General features: G+C 40.5%; 1 protein-coding gene across 2 annotated transcripts in view; it reads right to left on the reverse strand.

The window, feature by feature from the left end:
- Nucleotides 1-27,440, reverse strand: part of LOC131253403 (UDP-glucose:glycoprotein glucosyltransferase) — a 115,602-nt gene that overhangs the window by 46,301 nt on the left and 41,861 nt on the right. For both annotated transcript variants that reach the window (XM_058254374.1, XM_058254373.1), the window contains exons 14-22: nt 16,930-17,018; nt 16,536-16,698; nt 5,207-5,341; nt 4,966-5,071; nt 4,767-4,861; nt 4,551-4,663; nt 4,198-4,408; nt 1,486-1,554; nt 1,105-1,250 (exon numbers count right to left, since the gene is read on the reverse strand). In XM_058254374.1, coding sequence (XP_058110357.1) covers nt 1,105-1,250; nt 1,486-1,554; nt 4,198-4,408; nt 4,551-4,663; nt 4,767-4,861; nt 4,966-5,071; nt 5,207-5,341; nt 16,536-16,698; nt 16,930-17,018 — 1,127 coding nt within the window. The remainder of the gene's footprint in view (nt 1-1,104; nt 1,251-1,485; nt 1,555-4,197; nt 4,409-4,550; nt 4,664-4,766; nt 4,862-4,965; nt 5,072-5,206; nt 5,342-16,535; nt 16,699-16,929; nt 17,019-27,440) is intronic.

A 27,440-nucleotide genomic window follows, 5' to 3' on the forward strand; every position in this document is an offset into this window, starting at 1 on the left:
TGTATATACCATAAGTCCATGCACATGGCCCTATAGGCCTCGAGATAGGCATCACTACAACTTAGGAAGTTTCTATAAAGTATCCTTTAGATGTTCTTCATCGTTTGCTTCCTGCTAGCTCACTGCTCACATAATAATTCCAAAATGATTCACACTATTAATTACTTGATATTTGCACAGAAGCATGGCCCAAGGGATTGTATGTAGGGGTGGTAACAAGCCAGGCTGGCCAATTGGGTATCAGGCCCTCGCACAATGTGTAGGCCTGCAATAGATGCCCTTGGGTTGGGTATGGCAAAATTTTCTATTGACTTCCAACTCAAGCCCAAGAACAGGCCAATTTGTGTTGTTAATGTGTAGGCTTGGGCGAAAAATCAAAGGCCCGATTGCTAAAATAGGCCAAGACTTGGCCTGACTTTTAGGCCCAAGTAAAAATCAGACCTGGCTCTAGCTGACACCGACCCAGCCGGGCTTGTTGCTAGCCCTAGATGTACTGATGTGATGTACAAATACCTCAAAAAACCGATATAGTTATGTACTAAAGTTATCAAGGCATATACATTTGGACCTATTGGCCCCACAGTCCAACCGATTGTCCATCAAAGAATCCAACAGGATGCATGTGTCCCATGGTCAGACAGTAGAAATGGTCCAAAACATCCATCAGGTCCCTTGATCTGATCCAAATATTCTATCCAACCAATTTGAACCACTAATGTGGTGCAGATCATTAATATGGATGGATATGGAGAGATGGATGGACGGGCCTGATCTTCAATCTGGACCTCTGAATAGCATTGATCTTCAATTGACCACCAGCAGAACCACCCTTCATCTCCCATTGGATGACCAAAGGGTCCAGCATCAATAATCATCATCAACTTCGAATTAACTAGCATGACAAAAAAAATATGTAACCAACACCAAATAGCTGGGAGAACGCTGTAATTATGATGATAAATGAGTGATATAAGAGAGCTCACAGTTGAATTTATTTCTGCTAGTTTAATAATTTCTTGAGAGTTGAGAGTATCAGTACTGTCACATGCCCCGAGATTACAGTAAAAAAAGGAAGATGAAGCATAGACTACAAGATTAACAAACCTCGTCAGATCATCAGGGTCCACATCTTTCCATTCAACTTCTTCAATAATCTCCACAATATGTTTAATTCTCTGCTCAAACTCCACAGATTCTAGAAGACCTAGATCATCACTTAGGAAGGTTTTTCCATCAAGAGGAAGGATTACCTGTCAAATGGTTATCAAATAAGATGTAAAAGAATATTGTTATTAAAAGAAATAAAAAAGTTCACTGAAACTACACAGTCGGTAGAAAGAATAAGCAAAATCATAGCATGTTAACAAAATGCACATGGCAATAAAATCAACTTCTCAAAAAAGCTATGGCATCTAAAACCAATGAAAATGATAGATTAAGCATTCAGTAACCACTATGCCACGAAGAGGTCTCTATACAACTCACTCTTCCATTTGTAATGACTGCGGTAACACCAAATCCAAGCCCCAATTGCCTGTATAAAAAATATGACACCTGTACAAGGTTTCAATTTTAAAATTAAAATGTTAATAACCTACTCAACAAACCTAAATCTGCATAATTACACTAAAGCTTTTTTTTTGAAAGGTAATTACACTAAAACATCAAAACAGTTCAGAAGCATAATTTTTCTGCTACACTGAGAAGGAATAATCAGCAAAAGCACAAATAACCAGCAATTAACTATGAACCGAACTGGATGATTAAACAATAGGAAAATCACTGAGTAAAAAGAAAACCTAAAGCACTTGCTCTGAGAAGTGTGGTAGTGTGAAAAGGACAATAACAAACTCCAGAATAGAATGATCTCTCAAAAGAATATCAAAACAAGTGATTACAGCCATTCATATCTTCTGTCAGAATCTCCTTTAGCAAATAATTGCCAGATATCTTTAACAATTCAAGAAAGAGAATATCAAGTGATTCAAGCCATTCACAATTCCAACTAGATTAAAAATCCTAACTATATCCATCTTTAGCAAATAATTTCCAGAATCTCCTGTCAAACTATATAGAACAACAAGAGCTCGTAAACATCTTCGTGCTCCAACCACAGGGTATTGGTACTGGCACAATGATTCCATTTAGTCAACCATCACTTCAAAAGTTTAAGTCAATCATTAACCCCATGAATTAAGAGCTATTTAACAATTAAGATGAAATCAACCAAATCTATTAGGGACTTTTGAGATTTTATTCAAATGTTCATAAAATATTTTTGGAGATGACACTGATGCTTCTAGACTGCGCCACGCAATGATTCAATGCAACATATCTTTCACAAGCTCAATCAGATAAACATAAGTTCTATTTTGTCCATGATGATCTCCACACAAGGCTGTAGTCCCGCTCATTTTTCAGGGTTCCAATGTCCATTTTCCTTCTATGATATCAGAATGGCACAGATATCCCATAGATATATAGGTTAGGATGACAGAATAGTCTCCCACCACAATATTGCTTATGCATACATCATGATTATGCCCAGGTTTTGTTTGGTGGATATTCTTTGATATCTTGCAGTTTTGTTAGGTGATGCCTCGATCAATTGGGTTCTTCTTGGTCCATAGCTGCCTCTTCTTGCAGGTTTGTGGGCGATATGGGTGGCGCAACCTCCCTCCCTCCCTCCACCAAGACCTCTATACACAAAGACACGTCACCGCAAAACTACAAAGTGATGCTGGTGAATAACTTGACAGGTGTGTTATAACACGAAAAATATATCCTCCTCGTCAAGTGTGTTATAACACGAAAAATATATCCTCCATGAAACTTAATAGCAAGAATAAATCTAGTAAAAATAACAATAAATTAGCAAAACACTGGGTTAATCAATTTAATTACATGTAATTAGAAAATGGTATATCTCACGAGTTTCTATCTAAAACTGGTCAATGCCATTCAAACTTCACTCAGAAGTCAGAACAATCAGATGGCACCCATCAAAATGAAAAAAAAAAAAAAAAGAATCAGAAGGCGTAAAACTGAAGAAATGAATCAAAGCTCAGTCCACACTGCTCATTGACTGAATCCAATCAACTTGAACAGACACTGGCCAAACTAGTTAGTTAATATTACACATATGACTATAATGTCTTTTTACTTGGAAGGTATTTCAGCTTGATGTATAATTACTTCTATCTTGCTATTATACTCATTACCCAAAAGCTCTTTCTTCAATATTCCTTTGAAAGGAACAGAAGGATAGTAACACTTTTTCCTACATATTATCAGCACAAGTCAGAACATTGAATCCCAAGAAAAGAAAGGAATCAAAGCCTTCCCCAACTTTTCCATCAGATCATCACTTGCAATCAACCCTAGTCTAATGCAAAAGTGCAAAATGTTGCTTCCATCCTCATCTTTATCCTCCAGTTCTTGTTTTCTCATATATGCAGTTCATGTTCCTTGATAGACTTCCTCTTCCCAAATTTCCTTGACTTTTGCAATCGTACTTATTCTCCTTCGAGCTTTGCCTCTCAGATCTTATTTGCAAGATCTGATCGGCTTTCTTCCTCTCCTCAAAAGAGAAAAGTAAAGAAAATGCAGATGGTCCGCACCCCTCTCCCCTCTATTTCTTCAATGTCTATTTCCTTCGATTTGACCACACAATTAATCATTATGTGCCATTCTTTTTCTTAAATGCTAATAGCCTAATAGCATCAGTTTGAAGTATCAAACCTCATTTTTTAAATGTTGTCATTTGGAAGGGGAGTTCGCATAATTAGCTAGCAGCCGAGACCACGGGGGTCATATGAATGGTTCGGTTGTAGGGTCAGCAAATGAACTGCATATTAATTCCCACTCAAGATGGAAAAAGAAAATATATATCCAATGATTTGGGTGAGTTCCTAGTCCGAGCTCAAAGTCATGCTCAGAATTCTTCTTAGTATCATATTAGTTGCAACATCACTTCGTCAATCTGAAGCAAACTGCATTGATCAAGTAATGATAGAAATGATTAACCATCCCAAATAACTTCAGGAATGACATACACAATAGCTCTCCATAAAGTTTTATTGCTAATTTTTTGTGCTGTTAAGATATGGTCAAGATGAAAGCATCATACTGAATGGAAGAGGGGTGAAATCTAAAAGCTTTGGACATTAAGAAAAGACAACAGATGGAAATATATACCTTCTCAAGGTGGTTCCTCAATGCATCCATAGATGAGCCTGAAAGAGCTGTTTTGTATCTCTCAGATGGCAAACCATATGCCCCAGCAAGCTCGCAAACTTTATTTACAAATAACTGAAAAGTTTCAGCATCTAGAGATGAGAGGAGCATATATTCGCTCTCATAAAATGAGCACAGCTGATCCAAAAAATCCAACACTTTCGCCTTATGACTGTATGACATCATTAAAGCAACAAGTCACCAAGAAAGTGTTAGCAAGCATCAATGTTCCTGAACTTGAATATACAATAAACCAAGTGATGAAATAGGAGTGGCCTGTAGATGTCCATAAAGCTTTAAAAGATTTAACCAACCTAAATGAGGATGCGGTAACTTCAAAAACCTTTGCCAGAAGTAAAGAAGGTGATACGTCAACAGTATCAGCATTAAAAAGTATGCCGATGCGTGCTCTTTTTGATCCTCCGATCTGCACAAAATGCACAAGTCACCAGGAGAAGAGAATGACAACGACCCAAGCTAATAAGTGAAAGATAAATACGATTGTCGTTTCATAGTGATAAAAAGATAACCAGGTAACGTAGTCCTTCACGTAGCAACTTCACCCCTTTCTTTAACGTAACATTAACAGCAAGAAGATGAGTCACCGGCTTCAAATCATCTGCAGCTGAAGCAGAATTTCGAACAACATGAGCCATATGTCAAGGTCAAATGGATCAATGTTATTGAATTGCAGCCCCAAGCTTCTTATTCTAAAAAAATTATGCTTACTTCCATGAGAATGCAAGTAGCTGATCTCATTGAGCACTGATTCCCGTTCTAGGAATGATGTGCAAAGAGATATAAACCTTTTCTGGCCCTTTCCATCCCCTGTAATCTACATTACAGTATAAACACAATGATTAATGATGAGATGCCACCTTAACATCATTGCACAATAAATCCCAAATATGAAATTTTTTGATTCAAAGGATGGACAGTCAATCATAGAGAAGCTACCTATACAGCTTACCTGTGGGTTATAACGATTATAACCACTTTCAGAAAGGAACTTTTCCAGCACATCTGTATGTGAATTGATATGTCCATAGTAAACTTGTTCTTGAATTCTAGGGAGCTCTTCATTCATGGCATTTATAGAGGCCTCCTGAACAAAAAGTGTGCATGTAAACTTGCCTTTCAAAACAAAAAAGTGTGCTTGTAAACTTGACTGCAAATTAAAAGATTGAGTGCACATTAAAGAGTAACATTATCAAGATAATGAGATGATTGCAAATCCAAAAAGACTATCCAATTTGTGACAAATCATCAATTTAAAGTCTCACAGATGCATTGTATAATCAACATATCAACTTAAACACCACAGACATTGACTGACTTGATAGACTTCAGAATAATATTCCCCACAAAGCATACATGCTGTCACATCATGAAGTCAAAGCCATAAGTGTAAATTCTTGATGAGGACTTCAGAGGAAAAAAAAATCTGCCAGTAAGTTCTAACTTAATAAATGAAGAATCAAATAAACCTGTGAGTTTAAAATCACATAATGAAACCTGGGAAAAGATAACATAGTAAGAGAAGAAAAAAAATCTTTGAATTCAAGATATGTGGGAAAAAAGGACCTAGAAAAACTGGCAACAAATAAAGTGAAGTTTGAAATTAACATACAAGACAAAAATAAATAAATAAAAGGAACTATAGGTCTTTAAGTTCAAGTCATATCCTAACCACCATTACCACAATACATATTAATCAACATGATCACAACCATCCATAAAATATTCCGATAAGGCATGGATCAATTTGGTGTCTCAATCAGTTAAGAGTTAAGAAATCATATATATATATATATATATATATATAAAGATCCACAAAATTAAGGTTGAAAAGGAGATCCATCATTTAATCTCTTATCAAGAATAACATAAAACCACCGACCTATTTTAAAAGATTCTTAAAGCCCCCACCAATTTAAAAACAGAAAATGAAGGCCAAATAAAAATTAAAAAAGAACTACAAAAAAAAAAAAAAAAAAAAAAAACCAAGAAGAAGAAGAGAGCAACTCTAGTTTGAATCGTAAATAGGGATTTGAATGGTAATTCATAGGGATTGAAATTGTAGAGTCAAAGGATTCATCTAAAAAGGAGTGCAAAGTGGGACCCCAACCGTTTTGCCTAAGTTCGACTCAAATTGTAAATTGTAAGTCGTAGGATTTTGACAACTATGAATTGAAAACCATACTTACAAGATCATTTATAAGAGAGATTACTGGTAAACATTGTACGGCACAATCTTCAAGTTTGTACAAATGATTTTCACAAAAGAACATTGGGTTTCTAGATATTTTATGTCATTTTTTTCCAAGAAATCATTGTTGGTTTGAAAATTCGAATAATGTCACAGATATTGCCTCAGGGCAACTCAAACTAACAAGAACCCAGAGAAATTTATAGAAGGCAACTGTGTGCTAGTTGTCATAAATATTGAAAAATTTGTGCCCGAGGGATGCAAAAATCCTCAAATTTTCTAGAATGTGGCTAGTAATTTCAAATTTTTTGAGAGTTGACTTATTCTGCAAGTTGCCCATCTTTAAGAATTTGAGGGATACTATTTCTACTTTGGTGAGAAATATGGCATTACAAGAATCAATGAGATGGTACTCCATAGCCAAAGATATAAAGGGAGGAAAAAGGTAGTCAGTGAGCTATTTAAACTAGTCTGAACTCTGGAATTTGGAGCAGACTGAACCGGTTGGCCAACCTTCAAGTATTTGAGGTTCAGAGCATCTTTGTCAAGAATTAGATTTAGAAGTTGGATTTCCTAGGAATGATTAGTAAAGACTTTCTTCATAAGGAGACAATTTCCAGTCTCCGGTGCCACCTGTGATTTTATATCATTTGTCTCCATGTTACATTTTACGAAATAAACATATTAAATTGACCCTACACTCGAAGGACTTATTTGCTTGATTCACTGATTGGAAAGTTAAGAAACATGGCAAGGAAGCTCGCCCTAGAGTCATCAACTACGGGAAGGAACCTCTGGTGGTCAACTCTGTCCCTGGGCCCGTTGCCGGAGGTGGTTGGACTGCAATCTCTAGGCAACAACCTCCAGTGAAGAAGCAGAAGACCCAGTTGTCCTCCCTTTTGGAATTCCCCACTCTCTTCGTTACCAACTTCCTAGAAGAATGGAATAAGGACCTGTTTTCCAGAGTCTTTAGGAAGGTTGGGGGTGGTGAAGGAGGTGGTCATCCTGAAGAAGAAAGGATCTCCATCCAGTCATGACTTTGCCTTCATGCGCATGGAGTCTGCTAAGGAGGCTGCTCAAGCCATCGCCACTCTCCATCAAGCCAACTTCAGTGGTAGCAAACTCTCTATTCAAAACGCTAGGTATGGTTTCGAAAACCATCAACAAAGCTCCAAGTGGGAGAGATGTGGAGGTCAGTGGTTCTAGGCTCTCGGCCCTTAAGGTAGTTAGCCATCTAAAGAACAAAAGCAGGTGCATGGCAGTTTCTAGCCACTCATTCAAGGACGCAGTGGCCAGAGTCTCTGTTGATGTCCCTCTACCCATGGATGTTGGCTTCCAGGAAGCAACCACGAAGTCAGTCGATCCTTAGGTCCAGAAAAGTTAGTTAAAATTTCAGTCCTGAGATCATAGTTAGCCGCTTGGTAGTGGAGGATTCTACTTCTACCCTCCAATCAAGGCAAGCACACATTACGATGAGCATACGCGTGGCGCCCACTTGCAGGAATCTTGGAGGAATCTCAAAAAGGGACTCTTTTGAAATCCCAAAACTACCATCAAACCCTCACCCATATTTATCCCAACAACCATTACCCAAAAGACCCTAATGCCCCTACAAAGTACACCTACACCCCCTACTCTCCCCAAAACACCCCTACTATTCATCCCCTCATATCCCAAGAGTCAAATACAATCCATCCCCTCACCCATCTCTCATGCTACCCATCTCCCTGCTCTCTTTTACCCTCCCCATTCTACCCCTCACTCTTTCCTCCCTTCCCTCTCTATTCCACTTCATGCTACGAACCCCCCAAAGCCCCATAAGGCTACATTTTCCACCAATTGAGCTAGCAAAAAGAAAGAAAAGAGAGAGAGAGAGAGAGAGAGAGAGAGAGGAAGATTAGGAGAAAAAGAGAGAGCTTAAGAAAGAAAAGAGAGATTGAGAGTGTTAGAGAGAGATTAGGGATGAGAAAGAATAGAGAGATTGAGAGTGTTAGAGAGAGATTAGGGATGAGATTAGGGGAAGGAGAGGAACTTGGTGGAGATTCAACCATCCATTCGCACCCCCCATCTAGCCGTCGAGTGTGAGTGCAACGGGTTGATCAACCCGTCATTTTCTTCTTTTTTGTTCTTATGATAGTGGGCTTATTGGTGTGGGACCCATCATGATGTATATGTAATCTTCATGATGTCCTTCCATTTTGATGGAGGTGGAACCCACTTGTCCATGCTATCCAGCGTGGACAATGTGGCCTACCTTGATGTATGCATTGAATTGAATGTGGGCCCCTTAATGGCGAGGGCCCACTCCTCGCAACCTTCTCTCCCTCTCTCTTTCCCCCTCCATCTATCACTCTGGTTCCCAACCCAAGTGGTCCACGTTGTTGAGATAGCGTGCGCAAGCCCACTGTCCAGACAGCGTGGTCACGATGTGTGGCCCCACCGTGATGTTTATTTTCCATACAACCTATTGATTAGGTCATATGGGACCTAGATGAGGGGCTTGCATGATTAGCAACTTGATCCAAAACTTTTGTGGGGCCCAACTCTAGAAACAATGGGGAATGCCCACTGTTAAAACCTTATAGGACCCAGGTGGGTCCAGCATAATGTATCTGTTTTACTTACATTGTCCTCTGTTTTTCTAGCCTATTTTGGGTGTGGACCCACTGATCGGTGTGGCCCACACGATGTGGGTATGAAACCCATCTCGTCCATCCATCTTGCCAGCCCATTTGATGGGCCAAATCCAAATCTCAGTAGGATCGTGCCTCAGGAACTAGTGGGGATTTAATTCCCACAGTTGAAACCTTTGTGGGCTAACCATGATTTTTATTTGCCACCCAACCTGGGCAAGGTGGGGCCCACTGTGGAGCCCCACCATGATGTATGTGTTTTATCCGGCCCGCTAGATCTGGCCACGAGGATGAGCCAGGATCCTTGGTGGGCCTACCAAAAATGAGACAGATCCAAGGTTTAAGTGGATTGCACTTGGGAGTTGGGCCAACATGATTTTAGTGTGCCGCCCAATTTGGGCGAGGTGGGGCGCACTGTGGACCCCCACCATGTGGTAGATGTGCCTCCCAAAGTCGTCCAACCATTTAATCATGGAAGCAAGCCACAGGCATTGTGGGCCGTCCAGAAATGCAACAAAACCAAATCTTAGGTGCATTACATTGTTGGACAGCATTGTTGTCCAGCATGTTATGCCACACTGTGGGGTGCCTCTATCGGTCCCACGTTGATGAATGTGTTGTATATCTGTCGTCCTCACATGGCAGAGGCATGGGGGCCCGATTTGAGGTGGACCCCACCATCGAAAACAGTGATGATTGAACACCCACCATCAAAACTTCCTAAGGTCACTGTAATGTTTATCTGCTATCTAAATTGTTTGTGAGGCAAACTGTGGACCCCACCTGATGTATGCACCCTGCATCCACGCCCTCCATCAGTTGTACCAACCTATTATAGGGCATGGGCCGGAAAGGGAGGCAGGCCACGTATAGGTGAACCCCACACTGGACAGTGGGTGCTGCCCACGTTGTCCGACTTGTGGGCCCCCTTTGGGGCATCATTTAGGGCCTGTCGTTGTCCCCTACTTGATGCATGTACTACATCCTCTCCATGCATCTGTTTTGCTAGATCATTTTAGTGCACGAACCCGATTATGGTGCAAATTCAACTCTCAAGTGGGACATGACGGTTTACGTCTCTAACGAGGCCTTCCTTGGGCCCGTCCTTAGATTGGATTCCACCCCAGCCGGGGTTCCCCCTCATTCTTGGGTATGGGCCTAGGAATAAGGCAAGCCCAAGGCTCAGATGGACCCCTTTCCTTAGGGCCCGACAGGATTCCTTGTTTAAGCCCACATATGGGCCATGATTTGTGTAGATGTGGGCCGCCACATCTGGCCTAGCTTTTGGAGCATTTGTAGGGCCCACATTGAAGCCCCTTATAGGGCCAACCATGATTGATCGTGTACTCCACTAAATGCCCCATGTATTTTCGCTAGGAAATGATTAGGCCACTCAATTAGGGGCTAGGGTGGAGTCTTAAGTTGACCCTTGATGTATTCACAAAGCTTGCTACAAGTGGGCCCATTAGCTTGTAGGCCCACTCCCATGGGACCATGTAGGACCCATTAGGGTTGGATCCAAGTGGACCCTACCTAGACCCATGCATTCTTATGTGATTAAGGACATGTATGGTATGATAATGTGTTTATAACAAGCTAGTATGCTAAGGCTATTAGTGGTGTAGCTCCACACCTTAGTAACATGCTTAGTATATAAATGAAATGCCCATCCACATGTCATACACATCATTGTATGCTTGGCTTTGGATTGTATTGATCATGATAGCATACACCTGGCTGTGGGGCCGAGGTTGGTATTCATGTCATTGTATTAGTTGCCTAATGCATGAAAAACTTGCAATTATACGCCCTATGGCTTTGAGGTACTTAGGGGACCTGTATGAGATAGGGTCGCCCCACATGATCGCGTACGTGCAGGTTTGGTGCATGACTTGGATAGCAAGATTCATGTATTGCGCATTATATATGTCACAATTGCATTTACACCCTAGCAGCATCAGGATTGTAGCATACACCGTAACGATATCAAGGTTGTAGCCTCCGCGGCTTTGTCGTGGCTGGCGTATACGAGTACGGACACCGAAAATTGGTTACTTTTATTGAATGCTAAAAATGTCCCTAGGAGAAAATCCCTAAACCCATGTGGCACCAGTATGATGCTCCAATGCGTAGACCGAGTGGATCCACGAGCACCCGTGTGTCGAATACCAGTAGGTCATGTCTCCCATTGTGTCATAGTCGGTCGAAATGGGGTACGGTCTTACCTGCTCGAAGTGTGTGGTAGCGATTGAAACTAAGTTTGACCAGCTTGGAAATGGGTCCGCTAATGGCGAGCCAGGTGAGCATTAGCATACCTTTAACGAGGCAAGCAGTGTGGTCTCTTATGCTTGCATGATTACGCTACAGATCGGTGCCTGTGTACCGGACCTCGGTGATGTTCCAGTTGGGAAACGTTTTGATGTGGATTAGATAAGGATTGGCATGTTTGTGTTGCATCTGTCGCATATAACACTTGGCCCTATAGGCCTTTCCATTGCATAGCCTTGGTATGGCTAATAACATTCATGGCTAGGCAGTATAGCCTCCCTGATTTCAGCTTACTCTGATACTTGTATACATGTCGTATGCATTAACATTGCGCACGCACGCACGCACTCACTCTACTAGGCTTCATTTAGAAGCTCATGGATGTTTGTTAACGTTTCATGATGTAGTAAAGCCCAGCAATAGTGAGGATGGAGCATGTGTCTGTTCTTTTGATTTTTGTTATACCTTATATTTCCTTTTTAGCACTATATTCAAATTTTTATATAGTCGATATGTGATGGGAGTGTTTTGGTGTACTTGTGGTTATGCTCGATTACAAAAAATAATAATAATAATAAATAAAATAAAAATTGCCCTGAAAATCCTCCTCGTGGGATCTCGGTTTCGAAACTTGGCATATGAGCACTAGGCGCCGAAATCAGGGTACCACGAAGGCTATTGGCACCAGATTCGGAGCACGGGAATTTGGTGAGCCCTGCCACTAAGTTTAGGGCATGACACTTGGTATCAATCTCTCTACCATTGCTCTTTCCAATTTAGCGGTTGTCTTCAGATGTAAGGCTAGTTCGTTCCCTCCTCGTATCTTAGCCTCCCGTTGTGCATTAGAAAGCCTGCCAAGCATCTATGGTCATTGAACGAGTGGAGCAAAGACATTCCCACTAGAAAAGTCATTCCTTGTCCCTTGGGGAGGCGTTTGACACTCATTAAAGCTACCCTCAAACGCTCATTAAAGCTACCCTCTCCAAGTTGCATTCTCTCTCTCTCTCTCTCTCTCTCTCTCTCTCTCTCTCTCTCTCTCTCTCCAAAAGAGACTTCCTGTAGGGTAGGACTAATACCCGCAAATTTCATCTCCACAGTTGGTCGGAGGTCTGCAAACTAATCTCGGAAGGTGGTGTGGTCATCCAGGACCTTGCCTCATTAAACTCGGCCCTTCTTAGTAAATGGATCTAGCACTTTGGCTTTGAAGGAGGTACTTGGTGAAAATTGATCATCGCCAAGAAATGTGGGACATGTGGAGGGTGGCAAACCAAAACTTCCTCCCTTTATAGAGCCTCCTGCATTTGGAAGGCCATTACCAAAATGGGCCCTCAAATGCAAGAAGTCTTCTCCTTCTCTCTTCGTAATGGGTCCCATATCCACTTCTGAGAGGACTACTAGATTTTTTATTACACTCTCGAATCTCTCTTCCCCAATTTGGCTCGCATCGCTTCGAACAAGTCCATTTCTATAACTAGTTGCTTCTCTAATGTTAGGTCCGGGATTTGGTATCCCCTTCGTAGGAGAAATCTTTCGAACTCAAAGTTGAAATATTTCCTCCGGCTTCTCAAGATCTTGAGAGGCCATCCTTCCTTCCTTAAGAGTTGAGGATTCACTTTTGTGGTCCTTAGCAGATCGGACAGTTTCTCAACCAGCTCGTTCTTCTCTCTATTGAGTAGGAACCCCCCTCCCCCAGGGCAACCTATGTTGTTTTTCTTTCTTTGCCTGGTCCTACAGAGCTCCTCTGAAAGTTGTTTCCTTCGCCTAGCTTCTTGGTAGTCGTAGAATCTTAATCGTTGATAACTTGCAACAAATAGGGATGACTCTTACCAACATGTCTACTTTGCATGGAACACATAGAATCAATTAACCACCTCCTCATTCCTTACACTTTTCACCCATGGAGTGTGGTCTTGTATCCTTGTTCTTTTCCATACCCCTTGGATTATGCCTAATTTCACCGAGGATCTCCTTTTTCCTTGGCATGGGGGATGTGTTGGGAAGGATCTCAGAGCTATTTGGCGCCTGGTTATTATGGCAACCATTTGCGGCATTTGGAAAGAGAGGAATAATCATTGCTTATAGAATTCCCATCTTATCTCTCGGGTCATTTCATTTATCAAAGGAGAGGTGGCAGATTGGTCGTCTTGTCTCCCGATCTCTAATTCTTTTATTTTATTTTGTCTTTGGGTTGTAACAGGCCTTGCCTATTCTCCTTTTCACCTTTTGGCAGCTTTTTAATAAACTGTTATTAACCTTTTTTTTAAAAAGAGAGAGAAAAAGAAACACAAGGAAAAGAACCTAGATCCAAGGGGCATTTTCTCACAAAAATAGTTCCAAAGAAACAAAAGGGTGCCCACTTGGGGGACCTGGGACCAAAGAATTTTGCGAGCTGGTCAACCACCTCCAAGATGTTGAGTTTTTTCCCCAAAACAACCTTCTAGAACATGCATCAGAGCTGTCAAACATCACATGATAAGCAAGTAATAATATGAAGTCATTCCACATTCTGCATTATGCTTGGAACATTTCCCATGTGCTTTAAACAAAAATCATCATCTAAGCCTCATCCCAATTAATTGGCAGCTACATGGATCCTACTCCACCCATATTGTTCAGATTCAAGATGAAAGTTATGGCACAAGATTGACACTGGCTGATAACCTGATTCAACCCTCCTTTATCCAGGCTGGGGACTGGGAGTGAGAGCACAAAACTCACACTGGTAGACGGTGACAAAATATTACATGGTCGATTACAATTAAGCACTATCTAATAGTCTATTACATAGGTTGATTACAATCAACAAGTTGTGCTTAAACAGAAATCATTTTAGGAAATGAATAGGTTCTAAATCCATATTTTCAGTCCAAGAAATCCCAGGAACAAAACAGATCTGCAAGCAAAAGACAAAAATTGCTAACCACTGCACTGCCAGGTTTGGCATACACTACAAATGCAAAAAAGTTTCACAAAACTCATGGCCTTGTGCAATTATACATTCAAAGCCTACTTTCTTTTTTCCTTTTTTGCCCAATCGGTGAAATGTATTACACTCAATTGGTTTAGCTGAAAGCAAAGTGTTCTGTTGCGGTAATGGTGGGCATAATGGTCCCCACTGTTACCGATACGGATACACCCCGTATCAGCCGATACGGGGTGTGTAACGTTCAAATTTTTTTTGTCAAAAAAATCTGGAAAAATATCCATTAAATCCAAAATATTCTAAATATTACAAATATGCATTCATTTATAATTTTGAACATGTTTATGGTGGTGTAACGGTCCAATCTCTGGTGAGAATGCTATATCGGGCTGTATGATGGATTTATGAACCTGACAACCTGGAATTAACTACAAACCTTTTATATTTAGTTTTCTAACTATATAATATTTAAATAAATTTACAATAATGAATGTAATACCAAAACATCTTATATTTTCAAGTTTTCCTTTTATTTATAGTGCTAGTGCATTGCATACTTCGTGACTCACATACATTTCATTTCAATCTATAGAGTTTAGGGACTTTTGTATCCTATTATGTAATTCATATACGTAACAATTTGATATCATTTTCCAAAAAGATCTTTAAAAATATTAAAATTAAAATCAAATTGGGGTAAATAGTGTTGTCGATTAGGGGCTGATTAGGGGACCATTTGATGCCCTAAACTAGCCTCAAATTAATGCAATCTATTGGCACTTATCTCACTAATGGATTGGTGGACATTTATTGGACATTGAAAAATGAAAAATATCAAATGGTCCTATTTCAAAAAACAAATGTCTGCAAGCTAATGGTGAAAATTGTTCAAACAATTTAATTTTTGGATTGTGACTTAGCAACAATGGTCCCAAAATTTATTTGGTTAATTTTAAGTTGATAGATACCTCATGTATAAATTTTTAGGGCCATGCACATGGGGTCAACTCGATTATGTATGATATATACATGCCATCCATCCGTTTTGGCAACACATTTAAGGGTATTGGAAAAAAATGAGGTAAATCCAGATCTCAAGTGGACCACTAGTGGGCCAGGCGGGCCACCTCAATTTATTTGTATATCCATGCCGTCAATCCGTTTTGCCAACTCATTTTAAGGCATGGTCCAAAAATTCAGGTAGATCTAAATCTTCGATGGACCACTAGTGAATATGCCTTTAAAAGTGGGGCCCACCTCAATGCATTTGTTGTACATCCATGTGGTCCATCATTTTTGCCAACTTATTTTAGGGCATGGTCCAAAAAATGAGCTAATCCAAATCTTAGGTGGACCAGAAAATAAGGATTTAATTCCCACCATTAAAAATTTCTTAAGACAATTTTCTTTTTGGATCAAGCAATTATTTGTGTTCTCCCTTCATCAAGGTCAAGGTCTATGTGACCTTATAATCAAGTTCAATGAAAAATTTATCAGGAAAATAGGGAAAATGTAAAACACTGGGAAAATGAACCTGAAAAAATGATGGACAGCATGGATATACTACACATAAATCAAGGTGTGCCCCACGTAACAAAACAGTGCGTGCGCATTATGTTGCGTGCACTGCAGAGTAAAAATAATAATAATAATAATAAGTGTGTGGCTATGAAACAACCACGCAGTCCATTCGTTTTTTCTAAAGAGGGAAAATAAAAAGGAAAGAGAGAGACTAAAAAAAAAGAGGGAAAGACGAGAGGAGACCGAAGAGAGAGAGAGAGAGAGAGAGAGAGAGAGAGGAGAGAGAGAAGAAGAAGAAGAAGAAGGGCAGCAGCGTCGCAGCCTAAAAAGAAGAAGAAGAAAGGGAAAAAAAAAAAAAGGTAGGTTTTTTTTTATTTTATTTTTTTCCATTTTTTTTAGGGTTATGGCCCATAACAGTTGTTACGGCCGCATAACGGCCGTTACAGCACATTACGGCCCTATAACGGCCGTTACAAACCCAAAAAATAGAGGTGCCCCGTTTCAGGGCCGCATCGTGTAACGGTATCAACCGTTATAACGGCCGATACGTAACCGATTTTGAATACTTTGGCTGAAAGGCACCAACAAAGGAAAAAATACAATTAATTTTGCATGATCCCAATCAAAATATTCTACTATGACAAGAAGATACCTAAACTAGGCAAAGAAATAATTGCACCTACGCAATAAATTCAACATATTCAGCTATTAAAAAATCAAATATCTTCAAAGAATCATGGCATACCTCCGTGGACTCATAGACAAGCCCATTCATTAAGAGGCAACACTTGAGCTTCGCCAAACCAAGTTTATAAACAAAAAGTGAGCTTTCTTCCGCCTTTGCCTTGAATGCTAACTCCTTTTCAAGTTTTAGTAAGATATCCTGAGGTGGAGATTTAGACTCCGATCTGCACAAGCAGAATTTAGCAAAAAACGCAACATTGTTCAAAAGGAAAGAGATTTTGTCTAACATAAAAGTTTCACAATATTCGGTAACAACATATACAGATGTGGATATGTTCTTTACTGTTCAAAACAAAGAATGCACAGAGACCCAGTCCATCGAAAATTCCACACCTTTCAATACGGAATGTGAATTATGATGAAAAACAACACTAATAACAACAACAATAACGTACAATAATACTTCTACGAATGCCCCTTCTACATGATGCACTTCAAGAGCTTCTTCAGTAGGCTCTCCAGCAGCACTCCACAACCTGTTCACCTGTATCATATTTGCAACAATCAACCTCTTCATCTATGAATTACCAAGGCAGGGAACTATCATACAGGTATTAAGAAATGCAATGTGGTACATAGAAAGAAACTATAATGTCCATAACAGATAAGCCGGAAAGAGAATAACATCCAATCTGACAACTATTGCAGTCACAGTGAGTGGGTGTGCCACGTAGTTAGCTGCAACACTGATAAACAAGGGCCTAAAAATGCTGTAGTCTTAAAACCAATATCAAATAGGTATGATGATGAGGTTCGGACAGGGCATGTATAGCCCATGCTACAGAAAACTAAGAATGAGAAAGTACAGTGTAGCATCAGCACATGTTGGAAGTATACACTCACCAAGTGGCTACCCTAGTGTCCTGTTCTGCCAACAAATTTTATTAGAGACATTACCACTCAGTTGCATGAGATGAGAACAAGAACTGATTTGGGTACAGGAGTTGGGAATGATTCAAGAAGAGAAATGCCTGGGAAGCATCCCTGCTGGGATATCCAGACAAGAAGTGGTATGATCAGACAAAGTAGTTCAATAAGATCAAGTAATCAAGGTGGCTTTTGAAATAATTACGGACGAAACAATATATCAGATATTTATTCAGCCTTCTATTAAGAAAATTGGTAATTATTTAGAGAAAGAGAGACATTCTAGTGGTGTTTTAAGGAATTCAACAAGAGGAGTTCCATAGGCAATCATCTAATGAAAAAGAATGCAAGCAGCACTTATTCCAAAGATTGAGGCACTGCAGAAATAAACATCTTCAGAACAATTGGCTAGTTAGTATTGAATGCCCCTAACAAAATCATGGAAACAGTGTTATGTATGAGGTTGAAGTTCTTGGCTCCATATTTCACCCTTCCAATACTTCTGGGTATGCTTAACAAAGTTCACCTCAGCCCCTGGTATGGGATCAGTTGTTCTGAAAATATCCCATTCCAAAAATCAAAAGTTTGAAAACATTGGGACCCTATCGAAGATTGGAAGCAGTTACTAATTCATGATCTAGCATGTATAGAATGAATACTTCATTCACGATTCACAGTAATTTTTATGAAAGTGTTTCATTTGCTTCTCTTCCATGGAAGGTTCATTTTCCTGAATGTATCCCGATTTTTGGTCTAATTCTCCTTCTGGTGTCGATTCAACCTCTGATAAAAAAAACAGATACCTTGGTAATATTAATCTCTTCAACCAGTTTAGTAATGAGCATAACGGCCATATTGTTCGGATGGAGAGAAGAACCTACAAGTTCCAAGATGCCAAAGCCCAATTTGCCTCCCACTTTGGAAACCTCTAGCCCCTCCTCGAGTCTCAGCCTTCCACATTTTAACAAATGATAAGCTCCAGTGCCATTCAGATGATGATTCCAAACATATGCGCAATGTGTGAATCTAATGAATAAAGCAGCCCCACCCTTTACTGCCTGGTGGCCTCTTCCATGTGGAACTTCTTCCTCTCTGAATTTCACTAAGGGCCTGTTTGATTTTCTTATTTACTCGTAAATGCAATGTAAATAGATCATTATTAGCTTTTACAATCATTTGTTTTCTTGAGAAACTAATGCCTCGAAAATTGCAATAATTTTAATAGAATTTCAGGTATTTGTGCACACATACAAATGTGAGGCCCACCATGATGAATATGTTATATCCACGCCATTCATCCATTCCATGAGTTCATTTTAGGGCATGCATCAGAAAATGAGGCAAATCCACAGTTCAAATGGGCCACACCACATGAAATAGTGGTTATAAAGGACCTCAGCCATTGAAAGTTAATGCCTTCCTAGGGCCCACACTAATGTTTATCTGTCATCCGACCTGTTCATAAGATTATATAGACGTGGGTAAAGAGACAAAAAAAAAAAAAAATCAGCTTGATCTAAAATTTCTATGGTCCCCAAACAATTATTAATTGTAAGAGCTCAATTCCTACTTTTTAATTTGGTGTGGTTCACTTGAGGTTTAGATCTGCCTCATTTTTGGGCTCATGCCCTAAAATAAGCTGAAGGAATGGATGGACAGCATGGATATGATGTATACATCACGGTGGGCCCCATGGTTTTTGAAGCATAAATTTTTCCCGCCTCTGTTTGTGCCAAAAGTTTTAACATGTCCACATCAACTTTGGGATAAGAGACGGAAATAGCAATGTACATAATGATGACTATTTACACTGGAAATTAGAAATCAAACAGGCTTTCTTGGTCAGTGCAAGGGGCAGATAGACATCATACATCGTATGTCTAGATGTACAGGGCTCCTCCCAAAGTTTCTGCCTTTGCATGGCTCGCTCAGAGGAAAGGAATCCTCACTATTGACAACCTGCAGAAAAGATCAATGGTCCTTACCAACTTCTCCTGTGTATGATGAAGAGTCAGTGGACCATCTCTTTATCCACTGCTGAATGCTCTGTCTAGGGTGGTCTGGTGTGCATTCTCAGGGCATCAAGTGTCTCCTGAGTGACGCCAGCTTCGATGGATGGTCTTTTTAGAGCTTCGCATGTTGGTGTAGGAGACTGCTTAGGTCGGTCAAGATGGAGGCTGGCTTTGTTGGCTATTCTTTGAGCGATTTGGTTAGAGAGAAATAATTGTTGTTTCTGCAATCAGAAGATCTTGGCAGGGGGAGTTCTCAGTTGGGGGTTTTTTTTTTATTGTATTTAAGAGGACTGGGAAGTTTGATGTGTATTTTTGGGGCTGTTTTTGTTTGGGTTTGTGTGTATAGTTAGCCTTTTTTCCTGTTTTGTTTCCATTTTCTTTTCTTTGGCCTATGGCCCTAATAAAGCATCATCTTTCAAAAAGAAAAAGAAAAACTAAAAAGTTTCCATTTACAGGAGGAATTCATCCAATGGAACAGCTGCCATACTCGAGGAAAAGGAAAATTCTGCAAAAACTGGTGCCCTTCGCGATTTGTTGGGGAATCTGGAAAGGGAGATTCGAGAGTTTTCAAGGGAGAAAAGGCATCCATGAATATGCTAATTGAGCAGATCAAAGAATCAATAATCGAATGGGCATCACTCTCTCCCAAATTTCGCAGACTATTGGACTCTGATATAGGTCTCAATTGATCCATGACTGTGGCAAAAACCATTCCCTAGATTACTAGTGTTAAACATTTCATCTAACACTTCATTTTGTCTCCCAACAGTTTTCCGCTGCATGTTTCTATCTCATGTGGGTATCTTTCACCCTCTATTGTATCCTTGAACTTCAGTTCTCTTTTCTCAATAAAATTTCTTGTTTCTTTTTTTTTTTCTTTTTGAGAGAGAGAGAGAACTGAAATTTTTATTAAAATCCCCGCCCGAAGATGGGAAAGAATACAACCCGACACTAGGACAAAAACCAAACTGAAAGATCAGCAGACGCATTTGCTTTAACACAAGGAGCCCATTCCAAAACAGCAAATTTCACTAAACAAATTATCTCTACAACCAAGGGATGCTTGTCTTGAAAACATCAACTGTTCCAAGCTTTCTAGATAAACCAGAAGATCCCCATAGCGACAAGCCTCCAAATGGCCTTCCAAGATTTACCCGCTATAGATCCATGCCAGGCCCATAAGAGATGGTCCACATAGATGGGCATCACCCAAGAGCATGGAAAAGAGAAATGAAATGACCCCAAACCTTACGCGCAAAGGGGCGATGGATGAAGAGGTGGTCGATCGACCCCACATCGCCCATGCACATCAAGCAAATGTTGGGGAGAACAAGAGCTCGCCTTTGAAGGTTATCTATGGTTAACATTCTCTTCCTCCTCATTAACCAGACAAAAGCCACGATCCTTGATGGGGCACCATAAGACCAATGATGAAACAGAAAGGCAAGGAAGACGGCTTAGACATTGTTTATAAAATGATTGCGCCGAGAACATGCCAGAACTATGCACTTTCCAAATCATCAAATCTTCTTCTTGGGGCGATGGCGCGACAAGCTTCAAATGATCAAGGAGGCTAATGAGCTCCTAAACCTCAACATCCAATAAATTTCTTCAGCAAGGAGGAGACCAAACTACGGACACTTCCTGTATGAAATTGCAACGATCAACGAGAATACCCAGGAAGAGATCATCTCTAATGGCCTATCACTACACCACGTGTCTACCCAAAAGCGAATGTGATTCCCTTTTCCAAGATAAAACAAAATTCCTCAACAAAAGTTACGCTCGATGGTAACAATTGTCTACCAAATGTGAGAAGCAAGGTGGAGAGAGGAAGATTTTATACTCGAATCCGTGCAAGTGTCGTATTTAGACACAAGAAGCTCTCGCCAGAATTTTCCAGTCCCCAACCTGAACCTCCAATGACACTTTCCCAGAAGGGCTGCATTCATAATGCTTAGATCTTTTAGGCTAGCTCCTCCATCGCTTAAAGGCTTGCAGACTTCTCCCCATTTGAGTAAGTTAAACTTTCTTTTTTCGTCGGCCCCTTTCCACAAGAAATTACTTCTTACCCTGTCAAGCCGATCTATCACCAATTTAGGGCATTTAAAGAGAGACATAAAATAGATAGGCATGTTAGATAAGGTTGTTTTAATAAGAGTCAACCACCCACCCAAGGAGACGTAACAACCATGTCAAGAAGCCAACAACCTTTCACTTCTTGCAATAACCTTATCACAAAGATGTTTCACCATCTTTCCAATATAAAGAGGCAACCTAAGGTAGGACAAGGGGAAGACGCAGCTTTTACACTCGAAACTATTCGCAAGTTGAGATAAGTTTTCTTTCTCCACATAGATCCCCAACACTTCACATTTGGCAGCATTAATGTTTAGGGCCGAGACCGCTTCAAAGTTGGAGGAACATTATCAGGAAGTTGTCTGGGCACGGGACTTTTTCACTGCACAGAGTCAACCGCTGCTTTAACTTCTTCGCCCAAAATAGGCTTTTTAAGAAAATCCGCACCTTGAACCAAGAGATAGGGAAACTCCAAGTTATCTAAAGTAAGTCCATTCCATTGATCACAAGAATGCAAGTTTTTTGTAAAAAAGGCCCAAAGAATCAGATTTTTTTTTTCTTTCCAAAGTTCTAACCATACCTATCACCAAGGAGCTAATCGTGTTCCCTCTAGCCCAAGCACTAGCTATATTGTGAAAAAAAAAAAATGCGTCTTCAAATCTCATTCCTTCAACCACAAAGCTCTAGATTGTTGACACCAATTGATTTCCTCCTCTTTAGAAAAAGAGGTATATTTAGCATTTAAAGCCACTCTTTCCAACCTGATTTCCTCCGATAATACCCACACTTCTTCCTTGATGTCCAACTCATTCATCTTAACCAATAATGACTAAAATTCTGCATCACAAGCCCCAGAACTTCCTTTTTCCAAATTTCGATTTTATTTTCCTTTTAACATTTTGAGCTTGCAACCTAGAACGAAACCTGTGTAGCCATCCACTTGAAAGGAAGACCACCATTCCCTTATCAAGTCCTTAAAGCCTTCTATTTTCATCCAAGCTAATTCGATTCTACACGGTTTCAGACCCCAATTATCATCAGCCACTTCCAAAATAATAGTCCTATGGTCAGAGAACCGTCGGGACGGCCCGCTGAGTAATAAGAGGGAATTTTTGCAACCAGTTATGCAACACCAAAAATCCATCCAAACGTGACAAGAATGTTTCTGATTGATTATAGGACCAGGTAAATATGGTCCCTCCAAGCGGTAGATCGACCATATCGTGTAAAGCCACCCAATCTGAGAATTTTTACATGTTGCTAGTCACACGACCCCCACAAAATTTTTCAAATGAGAACCATCTACATTGAAGTCCCCACCAATGCACCACAAGAGATCTCATTTCTGCATAATCAACGATAACTTAGCCCATAACTAATCACGAAGGGCAGAAGAGCACTGACCATAAACCGCAGAGAACACCCAGGAAAAATCAGAAACAGTCTCGAAGAAGGACAAAGACCGAGAAAGATTCAAAGAAGAAATTTGCCATTTTCCAAACGTTTGTAATCCAAGCAACCAAAACACCCCCCGCTACACCAACAACATCTAAAGCAACCTAGTCAAAATTTGAAATACCCCAAAATGAATTCAGCATACCTCTATCCATTTTCTAGAGCTTCATTTCCTGCAGAGCTATACTATAAACCTTAGACTTCTTGCAGATCTTTCTAACTTGAGGCCTCTTCAGCTTGCAGCCCAGACCCTTGACATTTCAGGAAAAGAACTAACATTGATCACTAACTCTACCCATTATAACCCTCTTGCTACCGCTTCATTTGCCAGAAGTTAATTGAACATTCTTGGCTTGGAAGCGCTCTCCAACCCCTAGGAGACTTCCTAGCCCTAGTCATCTAGGGCCTATTTGGATGATGGATTACTGGAGTAATGCAGTGTAAAACTTACATCATTACTGTTTACCTTTGATTGGATATTGCTTGTTGTCAAATCACGGTAATCCTTTGGAATCACCCGATGATACAGATTGACGGAAGTGTGTTGAGGTGGCATACTTTCGTGAGCCCCATCATGATGTATGTGATATATCCACACCATCCATCCCTCTTGCATGATCATTTAATGAAATGGGACAAAAAATGGGGCAAGTCCAAAGAAGGCATGGACCACACCATATCTAGCATGGGGATTGAACGCCTACCATTGAAAACTTCTTAGGGTCATAGAGGTGTTGGATCAAGCTCGTTTTTTTTGGGACACGCCCTAAAACGATTTTGCAAAATGGATGGACAGTGATATAACACATATTGATGGAATCATGCCCAAGTGCATCTAGTCAGCAAAATTACTTTACATGTGGAAAGCAAAGATGTGAAACCAGTATTGCATACCATCACTACTCTGTTTTCCTCTGGACTACGGTAGTAATGATAATCATTACTTTTTAACGCAAACTACAATACATTATTGTCGGAATCACTAATCCAAACATGCCCCTCGTCTTCGTGAATTCTCTGGGTTCCTTTCTTTCTGATAAACTAAAGGAACTCATAAACATCCACCTCTTTAGCACTGAAAGGCACGCCAACTATCCCTCCGACCCTGTATAGAACATCTTGGGACCAACTAATTTGAGCCTGTGAGATTAGAACTTCCGGAAGAGATGCAATTTTGAGTAATCATTTCAGTATGTCGTGGACCATGTTAATATCAATCGGACCCTTTGAAGCACACAGTGGCTAACAACTATCACCTCAAGAAGACCGTTTTCAGGAGTCGCAGCTTCATCAAGCAGGGGTTCATCTTCAGGGATCACAGCTTCGACAGGGGAGGATTCAACTCCAAGAACTACCGCTTTCACTACTAGCTTCTTCTTCCATCTCCCCCGATGTCTAAAGATGGCTAGTCACCCAACTACTCTTCCTCTTCATCTGAATCGGCGTTGTGGATTGCATGGGCTTCAACGAGAGGTAGATTGTCTGGATTTTCGGGATTGAGTCGAGGTTCAATCCAGAGGACAGCTTCCATCTCCCCACATTGCAGTGTAGGGTTGATCGAGGCAGAGACAAAATGGGGGGCTCGCTCCCACGTGGGAGATGGCAACCCATGTGTTCGCAAAGAGGGTTCACTCACACATGGGGAAGATGGAATGAGTGTGAGCATAAGTTAGTATCTATCGCCACGTGTCACCATCTCATGCTCTTCAAACGAGTTATAACAGTCATGATTAAAACCTCCGGACGAAGCTAAATTCAAAATGCAAGGGTCAGCATCACTCCAAGCCTGATCCCAACCCGGGAGAGACGCCTCAATCTAACGCATTGACAGAGGCTCCACCTGTGCCTGGCCGAGGCTAGAAACAAAGATCCGAGCCTACGGAGAGGACACCGAACATCAGTCTGATCAAGAGGAGCATGTCTCTACTCCCACAGAGCATCGAACAAGCTAAGATGAAACTTCATTCATTGTAGGGCCACCAACCTCTAACAAACCAATAAGAGGCCCACACAAAGTGGGGAAAACATCTGGTAGGAGTACGAAGCACAAGGAAGGTCTTCCTCCTATGCCTTGTTGCATATGGGTTTTGAGGTAGCATCCCCATCTCTCCTGGAGTCTCTATTCCGCCACACTTTGCCCCATCTTTGAGGAAAGCCCCAACAGATTTCTCTGAGTCTTCAGAAACAGTTCTTCATTGTTGACGAGTACTCTGATGTGGGTAGGGTCGATCGAGCTGCGCTTCTTCTTCACGCACAGACGAGCCACACCGATTTCTTCTCCATTTTCTTTCGTCAAGTCAATGGCCACTAGCTCCCCCAAACAGTATCCAATTGCAATAAAGATCTAGTGGAACCACAATTCCATGAGAACTCAAACTAAGAACCATACCACCTCTCTACCAACACCACTCCCCAAACAGGTCCTTTGTTGAACAACAAACCCCACCTAGATCCATTTAAGATTTGAAGTGAATCCATACTTGATTAGCTTCAATTGGCTTAACTATGAAGTCTAGTTCGGTAATGTTGCAACGACTCTCCACCCACCTAAGAGAGATGCGTCGAGGAAGGTTTTAGCAATCAAGGACCACTGTAGCAAAGCCATAGATTTGTCAATGACCTCCTGTCTTACGTGAACTGTATGGCCATTAAAAAAGTCTTCTGTCCAAATCCATTTGACACTGCCTGATTCTCCTATCTTCGACATATGTTCAACAAAACTATTCTTCTCTAGGGCTCTAGTTTTGGCATCACTTTCCTACTTCAACTGCTTGGAGTGGAGAATTCCCACTACAGCGTCTCTAAAGGAGACTGGGTTTCCTTCGTTGGCAGAGGGAGAGACCTTGTGATTGTTAGGAGAGACATTCTGTTTCATCAGGGTAACACCACCTTTCCCACTTGCACCTTTGATCTTCCTTACGTTATTTCCTTCTCTATTCTTAAAATCAGGGCCAAAATGAGCTCTCTGGACTTTCATTTTACCCCCAAAGCTCTCTCCGTTGAGCATATCAATGGCCCTATGACCCTATCCACTTCTTCCAGTCTCATTCGGAAAAAGGCAAAGCCTCTATAGGGGGAGGTTGCTCGGTCTCAAGGAATACAAACTCCATGACATCACCGGCCCTACCGAAGACCTCGAAAAGTAGATCGGTAACCAGCCCTTCGAGAATCCAACTGCAAAAAGAGTTGGGAGCTCGGGAAATTTTGACTTGGATACACCGATCTGCCGCTGCGAGGTCTTCTTTCGTTGAACCTGCGTCTAGCCTTTTACCTCTCCCTCTTATAAATCTTCATCACCTCCCTCTTCACCAAAACCAAGCAGGGTTCTAAATTCGGCCGATTCTTTTCCCTAAATAGATTTTTCTTTCCCCCAATCTGATTTTTCTCTCCACTTCATATACATTTTTCCCTAAAGCTTTTGATGTTGCAGATCGATGAAGAATTCTTCCCAGATCTTTTCTAAATTTTCTTGTTGCTTGTTGAAAAAAATATTAATAATAATCACAGGATCATGATAACTAAGGGGTGCTAGTGGGCCAACCACCCGATAACCCATTTAGATTTAAATAAACTTGCCAACTCTCGCCCAAATGCAACCTTCCCAGTTGAGCAACTTAATCACTAATGTGTAAGCAAGAATAAATGTCTAAAAGCACATAGAGAAATTTTAGCTCAATAGAAAGCAAAAAAATATAAATATAAACTCGACAAAAAAAGCTTTTTCTAACAATGTTCAAGTGTGTGCTACAATAACACAGACATAGCATTTATTTTTAAAAAAAAAAATTTAAAATTAAAAAAAAAAAACACACACACACACACAGAGATTGTTTCCACCAATGACAAGTGCAAAACAATAAAAAAAACAAAACAAAACAAAACAAAAGGACAGTTCATTATATATATTCAAGATACATTAGACAATGTCATGATCCATATCCAATGTATATCATGCAATGACAAATGTTGCGCTATGCTCAACTAATCACTCCTACTAGAATAGTTTTAATTAGGTTTGTAAATAATTCATCATAAAACACTTGACTTTTCAGTAGTCTTGATCAACGACTAATCAAGTAATCATTGGCATTCAAAGCAGCCTACTTAGAAAATCCAGTGCCGTTAAATTTTTCTGATGATCATTGAATAGTAGGAGATTAAAAGAAAGAAATAATGGTGAAGGGAAGAGAAGAAGAGTAGAAGAGAAGAGAAGAGAGAGTTTGGGAGAATGAGTGTTACGTATCTCTTGCCCTAACACCAACACTCTTATTACAATAGAGGTACAGAGTTTTGCGGGAACATGAAGGATGGAGCACATGCACTAATACCGCAGCCAAACAATAAACATTCACACACATGCCAAATGCTAATATATATAATCTCTACACTCCCCCTAAAGTTGGAGCATAGATATTGATCATGGCCAACTTGCCATGAATCCGATGAAGAGCATCCCAAGTCAAAGACTGAGAATATCGGCCAAGGAAATTAGC

The sequence above is a fragment of the Magnolia sinica genome, chromosome 8 (genome assembly GCF_029962835.1).
Source record: "Magnolia sinica isolate HGM2019 chromosome 8, MsV1, whole genome shotgun sequence".
NCBI classification, from domain to species: domain Eukaryota; kingdom Viridiplantae; phylum Streptophyta; class Magnoliopsida; order Magnoliales; family Magnoliaceae; genus Magnolia; species Magnolia sinica.